This window comes from Nicotiana tomentosiformis, chromosome 2 (assembly GCF_000390325.3).
Source record: "Nicotiana tomentosiformis chromosome 2, ASM39032v3, whole genome shotgun sequence".
Lineage (NCBI taxonomy): Eukaryota > Viridiplantae > Streptophyta > Magnoliopsida > Solanales > Solanaceae > Nicotiana > Nicotiana tomentosiformis.
Window position 1 is genome coordinate 35,094,685 of NC_090813.1, and position 9,422 is coordinate 35,104,106.

At 45.4% G+C, this 9,422-nt stretch overlaps 1 protein-coding gene across 1 annotated transcript; it reads right to left on the reverse strand.

Moving 5' to 3' along the window:
• Window positions 1-6,466: 6,466 nt before the first annotated feature.
• LOC138904610 (uncharacterized) lies at window positions 6,467-7,219 on the reverse strand. The gene is made up of 2 exons (XM_070193115.1): window positions 7,054-7,219; window positions 6,467-6,939 (listed from the first exon to the last, which is right to left on the reverse strand). Exons 1-2 carry the CDS (start codon window positions 7,217-7,219, stop codon window positions 6,467-6,469), a joined length of 639 nt encoding a protein of 212 aa, XP_070049216.1.
• Between the last annotated feature and the right edge of the window lie 2,203 nt (window positions 7,220-9,422).

Sequence of the window (9,422 nt, forward strand, 5' to 3'; positions counted from 1 at the left end):
ACCAACTTGTCACGACCCAAAACCCTAACCTGTTATGATGGTGCCTATCGATGGTACTAGGCAAGCTGATTTTTAAAAATACTTCAAATATTCCACAAAATAAACCAAAAAGGTTGATATGACAGAGTTTTCATAAAACGAGAGTTAAACTAAAAAATACAACGCGGAAAAATAGCCCCAAACATCAGGGTGTCACCAAGTCATGAGCATCTAAACAACCAGCCTAAGAAACAGTGTCTATAAGAGTCTGTGTCTAAATGCCAATACAAAAAAGAAAGATAGCAAGAAAGGAGAGGCAAGGACTGCGAATGCCGGCAGCTACCTCGTGAATCTCCGATACTCAACCATGCATGAGATCAATGTCCTCCGTGACCGGATATACCTGGATCTACACATGAAGTGTAGAGTGTAGCGTGAGTACAACCAACTCGCTAAGTAACAAAAATAAATGAGGAACTAAGAAGGTAGTAACGAGCTATACAATTGCAGTTCATTTTCAATAATTCCAGCAAGGAATAAACATGCTTTCACATCCGGTAGTTTAAGTCCAATCAGTTTTATACAGTTAAAGTTCAGGTAATCCAGATATAGAATCTTTCTGGAATTTCACAACGATGACAGATAGCAACTAAGTGCATCAACAAATGAAAAAGCAAGTACAGCCTCTCAGGGCAACAGTCACTCAACTCGTCACAACAGCTCAATCACTTGGCTCTCATCCCTCAGTACTCACACTCAATAGGTACCTGTGCTCAGTGGGGGTGTGCAGTTTCTGGAGGTGCTCCTTTCAGCCCAAGCGCTACATCTGCACGGACAACTCACATGATATAGTATCAATATGTGGATCCGCACGGACAACTCACGTGCTGCACGGACAACTCACGTGCCATAGTAATAATACCTCACAAACATGCCCTCGGTCTCACTCAATCATCAACCTCTCTAGTCTCTCGGGCTCTCGAAAATCACAAAGATCGGCCCAAACAAAGATAACATAGTGTATCAACAAGAATCAAGAAGAGGCTGAGATATGATACACAAGTAAAACCATGACTGAGTACAAGACATCAATTAGCAAGTAATTCAATAAGTACGCGACCTCTGCGGGTCCCAACAATACCATCACAAAGCCTAAGCATGATTTCTAACATGATTTGCAGTCAAATTTCTATAACACGGGGAGAGCATATAGCTAGAAACAAGTTATTCAACTTTACAGTTTCACAGAATGGACCAAGTCCCAATTCCTACGGTGCACGCCCACACGCCCGTCACCTAGCATGTGCGTCACCTCCAAAATACTCACATAATCCAATAATCCGGGGTTTCATACCCTTAGGACCAGATTTAAAACTGTTACTTACCTCAAACCGCACAAAATCCTACTCCGCAATGCCTTTGCCCCTCGAATCAATCTCCACACGCCCCGAATCTACCCATAAGCAGTTTAATATAATTAATATAGGCTAAAAGAATCAATTCCACAGGAAAAACACGGAATTATAAGTCGAAATCCGAAATAGGCTCAACCCTCCCCCCGGGCCCACGTCTTGAAATCCAACAAAAGTCATAAAACCAGAAAGCCCATTCACTCATGAGTTCACTCGTACCAAAATTATCCCAATCCGATATCAAAATCTCAATCAAAACTCAAAATCTTAGTTGAAGAACTTCTTCCCATTTTTCTCAAATTTTCCACCCACATCCGAAATTAAAAGATGAAATAAGTGATAGATTAGTGGGATATAACCAAAATCAAGTGAAGAATCGTTACCCAATTGATGTATCTGAAAATCCCTCTAAATCTCGCCCTAATTCGAGCTCTCAAACTCAAGGTTTGATAAAAATAGCCAAACCCTCGTTTTTGAAATCTTATATTCTGCCCAGGAAATTCCTTCTTCGCGAACGCGGCCACACCCTCACGTTCGCGTATAACAAAAATCCCACTGACCAAAATGCTCCCTTCGCGAACGCGACACCCGCTACACGAACGCGTAGACCAAATCCTTGGGGTTCCCAGCTGCTCCACTTCCTCTACGCGAACGCGATGTCCTCTCGCGTTCGCGATGCACTGATCCTCAAACCTTCACGAACGTGAGTCTCTGTCTAAATGCCAATACAAAAAAAGAAAGATAGCAAGAGAGGAGAGGCAAGGACTGCGAACGCCGGCAGCTACCTCGTGAATCTCCGAAACTCAACCACGCACGAGATCAACGTCCTCCGTGACCGGATACACCTGGATCTGCACATGAAGCACAGGGTGTAGCGTGAGTACAACCAACTCACTAAGTAACAAAAATAAATAAGGAACTAAGAAGGCAGTGACGAGCTATACAATTGCAGTTCATTTTCAATAATTCCAGCAAGGAATAAACATGCTTTCACATCCGGCAGTTTAAGTCCAGTAAGTTTTATACAGTTAAAGTTCAGGTAATCCAGATATAGAATCTTTCAGGAATTTCACAACGATGACAGATAGCAACTAAGTACATCAACAAATGAAAAAGCAAGTGCAGCCTCTCAGGGCAACAGTCACTCAACTCCTCACATTAGCTCAATCACTTGGCTCTCATCCCTCAGTACTCACACTCAATAGGTACCTGCGCTTACTGGGGGTGTGCAGTTTTCGGAGGTGCTCATTTGAGCCCAAGCGTTATATCTGCACGGACAACTCACGTGCTGCACGGATAACTCATGTGCTATAGTATCAATATATGGATCCGTACGGACAACTCACGTGCTCTCGGAAATCACAAAGATCGGCCCAAACAAAGATAACATAGTGTATCAATAAGAATCAAGAACCTATCAGATGCACTGATCCTCAAACCTTTGCGAACACGTCCCCATCTTCGCGAACACGAAGAACAACTCTAGCTGGCCTCCCAAATGCCTTACGCGATTGCGAGACATCTCTCGCGAACGCGATGATGAAAAGTTTGCAACAAAAATACAAGAAAATCGGCTATCTCTCCTAAGTCCAAAATGATCCGTTAAGCACCCGAAATCAACCCGAGGCCCCCAGGACCTCAACCAAACATACCTACAAGTTCTAAAAAATCATACGTACTTAGTCGAACCTTCAAATCAAATCAAACATCAACAAAAATACGAATCAACCTCCAATCCAAACTTAATGAACTTGAAACTTTAAATATCTACAACCGAAGCCGAAACCTATCAAACCATGTCCGATTGACCTCAAATTTTGCACACAAGTCTTATTAAACATTACGGATCTACTTCAACTTCCGGAATCAGAATCCGACCCCGATATCAAAAAGTCCACTTCCGGTCAAAATCTCCAAAAATTCGATTTTTGCCATTTCAAGCCTAATTCTACTACGGACCTCCAAATCACAATCCGGACATGCTCCTAAGTCCAAAATCACCCAACGGAGCTAACAGAACCAACGAAACTCCATTCTAGAGTCGTCTTCACACAGTTCTAACTACGGTCAAAATCCTAAGACTTAAGCTTCCGTTTTAGGGACTACGTGTCCCAAAACATTCCAAAACCAAAAACAAGACCTCCCGGCAAGTCACATAAGCAGAAACAGATACGGGAAAAGCAGTAAATAGGGGACCGGGGATAATACAGTCAAAATGACCGGCCGGGTCATTACATCCTCCCCTTCTTAAAACAATTATTCGTCCTCGAATGAGCATAGAGACATACATGAAGTGGTGAAAAGATGAGGATAGTGGCTGCACATGTCATGCTCAGTCTCCTAAGTTGCCTCCTCGACCGGATGACCCCTTCACTGAACCCTCACGGAAGCAGTGTTCTTTGACCTTAGCTTTCAGACATGTCTGTCCAAAATAGCCATTGGCTCCTCAATATAAGATAGATCCTTGTCCAATTGAACTGAGCTGAAATCCAACACGTGAGACGGATCACCGTGATACTTTCGGAGCATAGAAACATGGAATACTGTATGAACTCCTGCTAGACTGGGAGGCAAGGAAAGCTCATAGGCAACCTCCCCAAGACATCGCAACACCTCAAATGGGCTGATAAACCTCAGGCTCAGCTTGCCCTTCTTCCCGAACCTCATAACACCCTTCATGGGTGATACCCGGAGCAGGACCCGCTCTCCAGCCATGAAGGAAACATCGCGAACCTTCCGATCCGCATAACTCTTATGTCTGGACTGGGCTATGCGTAGTCTATCCTGAATCACCTTAACCTTCTCCAAAGCATCTTGAACTAAGTCTGTACCCAATAATCTAGCCTCGCCTGGCTCGAACCAACCCACTGGAGACTTACACCGCCTACCATACAGAGCTTCATACAATGCCATCTGGATGCTCGACTGATAACTGTTGTTGTAAGCAAACTCTGCTAGAGGAAAGAATTGATCCCACGAACCCCCAAACTCCATCACACATGCACATAGCATATCCTCTAATATCTGAATAGTATGCTCGGACTGTCCATCCATCTGAGGGTGAAATGCTGTGCTCAACTCCACTTGAGTACCCAACTCATGCTGTACGACCCTCCAGAACCGTGATGTAAACTGTGTACCCCGGTCAGAGATGATAGATACCGGTACGCCATGAAGCCTGACGATCTCGTGGATATATACTCGAGCCAGTTACTCGAAAGAATAGGTAGTCATCACAGGAATGAAATGAGCTGACTTGGTCAGCCTATCCATAATCACCCAAACTGCATCAAACCTCCGCTGAGTCCGTGGAAGCCCAACAACGAAATCCATAGTGATCCGCTCCCATTTCCACTATGGAATCTCAAGCAACCCACCTGGCCGCTGATGCTCAAACTTCACCTACTGGAAATTTAGACACTGAGCTACATACTGCACTATGTCCTTCTTCATTCTCCTCCCCTAGTAATGCTGTCTCAAGTCCTGATACATCTTTGTGGCACCCGGATGAATAGAATACCGCAAACTATGAGCCTCTTGGAGAATTAACTAACGCAAACCATCTACATTGGGCACACATAGCCTGCCCTGCATCCTCAATGCACCATCATCCCTAATAGTGACCTTCTTAGCATCACCGTGCTGGACCGTGTCCTTCAAGACAAGCAGACGGGGGTCATCATACGAACGCTCCCTGATACTATCATAAAGAGAAGACCGAGTGACCACAGAAGCCAATACTTGACTCGGCTCAGAAATATCCAATCTAACAAACTGGATAGCTAAGGCCTGAACATCCAACGCCAATGGCCTCTCTGTTGCTAGAAGATATGCTAAGCTCCCCAAATTTTTCACCCGATAACTCAAAGCATCAGCCACCATATTAGCCTTCCCGGGATGGTACAAAATGGTGATATCATAGTCCTTAAGAAGGTCCAACCACCTCCGCTGATGCAAGTTAAGATCCTTCTATTTGACCAGATGCTGCAAACTCCGATGATTAGTGTAAATCTCACAATGGACCCCATAAAAATAGTGCCACCAAATCTTCAAGGCGTGAACAATAGCTGCTAACTCAAGGTCGTGGACATGATAGTTCTTCTCATGGGGCTTCAACTGGCGCGAAGCATAAGTAATCACACTAACCTCCTACATCAGAACACATCCAATACAGATACGCAAGGCATCATAATACACTGTGTAAGAATCGAAAGTTGATAATAGAACTAGAACTGGAGCCGTGGTCAAAGCAGTCTTGAGCTTTAAAAGTCCTCCTCGCACTCATCCGACCACCTAAAAGGAGTACCCTTTTAGGTCAGTTCGATGCAATAGACGAGAAACCCTCCAACAAACGACGGTAATAACCAGCCAAACCAAGAAAAGTCCGAATATCCGTGGCAGAGGATGGTCTGGGCCAACTCTCAACCGCCTCTATCTTCTTTGGATCTACCTAAATACCTTCACTGGACACCACGTTCCCCAAGAACGCCACTGAACTGAGCCAAAACTCACACTTGGAGAACTTTGCATAAAGATTTTCCTCTCTCAACCGCTGTAACACAATCCTTAGATATTGGGCATGCACCTCCTGGCTATGAGAGTACACCAGGATATCATCAATGAATACAATAATGAATGTGTCAAGATAAGGCTAACACACTGCTCATCAGATGTATGAATGTTGCTGGGGCGTTGATCAGTCCAAAAGACATCACAAGGAACTCATAATGGCCATATCGGGTTCTGAAAGTTGTCTTAAGAATATCTGAGTCCCGAATCTTCAGCTGGTGATACCATGACCTCAAATAAGTCTTGGAGAACACCTTCGCTCCCCGAAGCTAGTCAAACAAATCAACAATACATGGCAATGGATACTTGTTCTTGATTGTGACCTTGTTCAACTGCCTGTAATCAATGCACATTCTCATAGTACCATCCTTCTTTACAAATAGAACTGGTGCACCCTAAGGAGACATGCTAGGACGAATAAACCCCTTATCAAGGAGTTCCTGAAGCTGTTCCTTCAACTCTTTCAACTCCGCCAGTGCCATATGATACGATGGAATAGAAATGGGCTAAGTTCCCGGCACCAAATCAATACCGAAGTCAATGTCCTTGTCAGGTGGCATTCCTTGCATACCTACAGGAAACACATCCGGGAAATCACACAACATAGGAACATAATCAATAACAGGGACCTCTGCACTAACATCCCTCACAAAAGCCAAATAGGATAGACAACCCTTCTCAACCATCTGTTGAGCCTTCAAGTATGAAATGACTCTACTAGGAACATAGTCTATAGAACCGCTCCATTCAACTCTCAGCAACCCTGGCATCTCTAACGTCACGGTCTTAGCGTGACAATCTAAAACAGCATGACATGGAGACAACCAATCTATACCCAATATCATATCAAAATTGACCATACTAAGCAGCAAAAGATCTACTCTGGTTTCCAGACCCCCAATAGTCACCCCACATGACCGATATACACGGTCCATAATAATAGTATTACCCACCGAAGTAGATACATGAACAGATGAAACTAGAGACTCACGAGGCATATCCAGATAATGAGCGAAATATGAGGACATATATCAATAAGTGGAACCAGGGTCAAATAATACAAAGGTATCTTTATGGCAAATTGAGACAATACCTGTAATAACAGCATCCGAAGCAATGACATCTGGTCTGGCAGGAAGAGCATAGAAACGGGCCTGGCCGCTCACTGATCGGCCTCCCCATCGCAAGAGACCCCTAGCTGACTGAACCGTACCCCTAGCTGGATGGGCGGGTGGTAAAGCTGTTGGCGCTGGTGCCATCGGCCGAGAACTCTGCTATGGAGTCCCACCCAACAACCTGGGGCAATCTCTCTTAATATGACCAAAATCTCCGTACTCGAAACAGCCCCTTCTCTGACGGAACTGCTGCTCCTAATGCCCTAAAGAACTACGCGTAGATGCTTGAGCTGGCTAGGCAGGGTGAGAACTCTGCGCTGGTAGTGCACTGAATGAAGACTGGCCCTGCTGATAACTGTGTGAACCATGGCCAGATGATGTACCACGGTGAACTAGGCGAGCCGTCTGAGAATGTCTGAAAGGACGACCCCTACCGTGGTGGAACTGCCCCCTAGAAGGAACACCGCTGAATCCACCCTAACCACGAGGCCTCCTGGCCTCCCTCTCAACCCGCTTCTGGCTGCGAACCATCTCAATCTATCGAGCAATGTCGACAACCTCATTGAAAGTAGGAGCAGACACTCTATCTCTAGTCATAAGCAATCGTAGCTGAAAAGTGAAGCCATCTAAGAACCTCCTGATCCTCTCCCTGTCTGTGTGAACCATTCAGATAGCATGATGAGCCAACTCTGAAAATCTCATCTCATACTGCGTCACAGACATATCACCCCGACGAAGCTGCTCGAACTGCCTGCGCAGCTCCTCTCTGCGGGACTGAGGCACGAACTTCTCCAGGAATAAACTGGAGAACTGCTTCCAGGTTAGGGGTGCTGCGCCGACCGACCTACACCTATCGTAAGCCTCCCACTAATGGAATGCAGCCCCAGAGAACTGAAAGGTAGTGAACGAGACCCCACTGGTCTCTAGAATACCTACTGTACGGAGTATCCTCTGACACCTGTCCAAGAAGCCTTGTGCATCCTCTCCCTCGGTACCACTGAAAGATGGAGGCTGGAGTCTCCCAAACCTCTCCAATCTACGCTGCTCATCATCAGGCATGACAGGAACTACATAGTCCTGAGCAGCTGCAACTGGCTGGGCTGGTGGTACCCCCGGTGTCTGGAGTCCCTGTACCACCTACTCTGGTGTGAGGGCGATAGGAGTCTGGGCATCTCCCCCGGCCAGAGAAGTGGCTGCTGCGGCCGGAACAGAGACCGCCTGAGCAAGATTGGTACACGCGGTCAAAATCTGGGCTAAGGCCTCCTGAAGGCCTGAAATCACAATGGGCACGGGTGGTGCCTGAGCTGGTCCCACAGGCTCATCGACAATTGAAGCCTACTCCTGAATTGTGGAAACTGGTGGATCTGCAGGTGCTACCCTAGCTGTGGTGCGAGCTGCACCTCTGCCCTTACCGCGGCCTCTACCGTGACCTTAGCCTTTCGAGGCCCTGACTGGTGGTACTGGTGGTTGTCCATCCTGCCCCGTAGTACGCGTCCTCACCATCTGTGAGAGAATTAGAACAACAGATATTTTGTTACCAGAATCAAATGATTCGCACGACAAAAATTCAAAAATGTGAAATTTCCTAAGGGTTCGGCAACCTCTCAAAGTTAAGTACATAAGTCTCTGTACCGATCCGCAAGACTCTACTAAACCTGCTCATGACTCGTGAGACCTATGTAACCTAGGCACTGATACCAAGTTGTCACGACCCAAAACCCTAACCTGTCATGATGGTGCCTATCGATGGTACTAGGCAAGCCGATTTTTAAAAATACTTCAAATATTCCACAAAATAAACCAAAAAAGTTGATATGACAGAGTTTTCATAAAACGGGAGTTAAACTCAAAAATGCAACGCGGAAAAATAGCCCCATACATCGGAGTGTCACCAAGTCATGAGCATCTAAACAAGCAGACTAAGAAAATGTGTCTATAAGAGTCTGTGTCTAAATGGCACAAAAAAGAAAGATAGCAAGAGAGGAGAGGCAAGGACTGCGAATGCCGGTAGCTACCTCGTGAATCTCCGAAACTCAACCACGCACGAGATCAACATCCTCCGTGACCGGATACACCTGGATCTGCACATGAAGCGTAGGGTGTAGCATGAGTACAACCAACTCACTAAGTAACAAAAATAAATAAGGAACTAAGAAGGCAGTGACGAGCTATACAATTGCAGTTCATTTTTAATAATTCCAGCAAGGAATAAACATGCTTTCACATCTGGCAGTTTAAGTCCAATCAGTTTTATACAGTTAAAGTTCAGGTAGTCCAGATATAGAATCTTTCAGGAAGTTCACAACGATGACAGATAGTAACTAAGTGCATCAACAAATGAAAAAGC

Excerpts from the sequence above, each read along its gene's own strand:
- LOC138904610 (XM_070193115.1), bottom strand. The coding sequence starts at position 7,219 with ATGGCACCAGCGCCAACAGCTTTACCACCCGCCCATCCAGCTAGGGGT. Across the intron at positions 6,940-7,053 it reads TTCGGATGCTGTTATTACAG|TTTCATCTGTTCATGTATCT; the intron begins GTATTGTCTCAA and ends GTGAGTCTCTAG.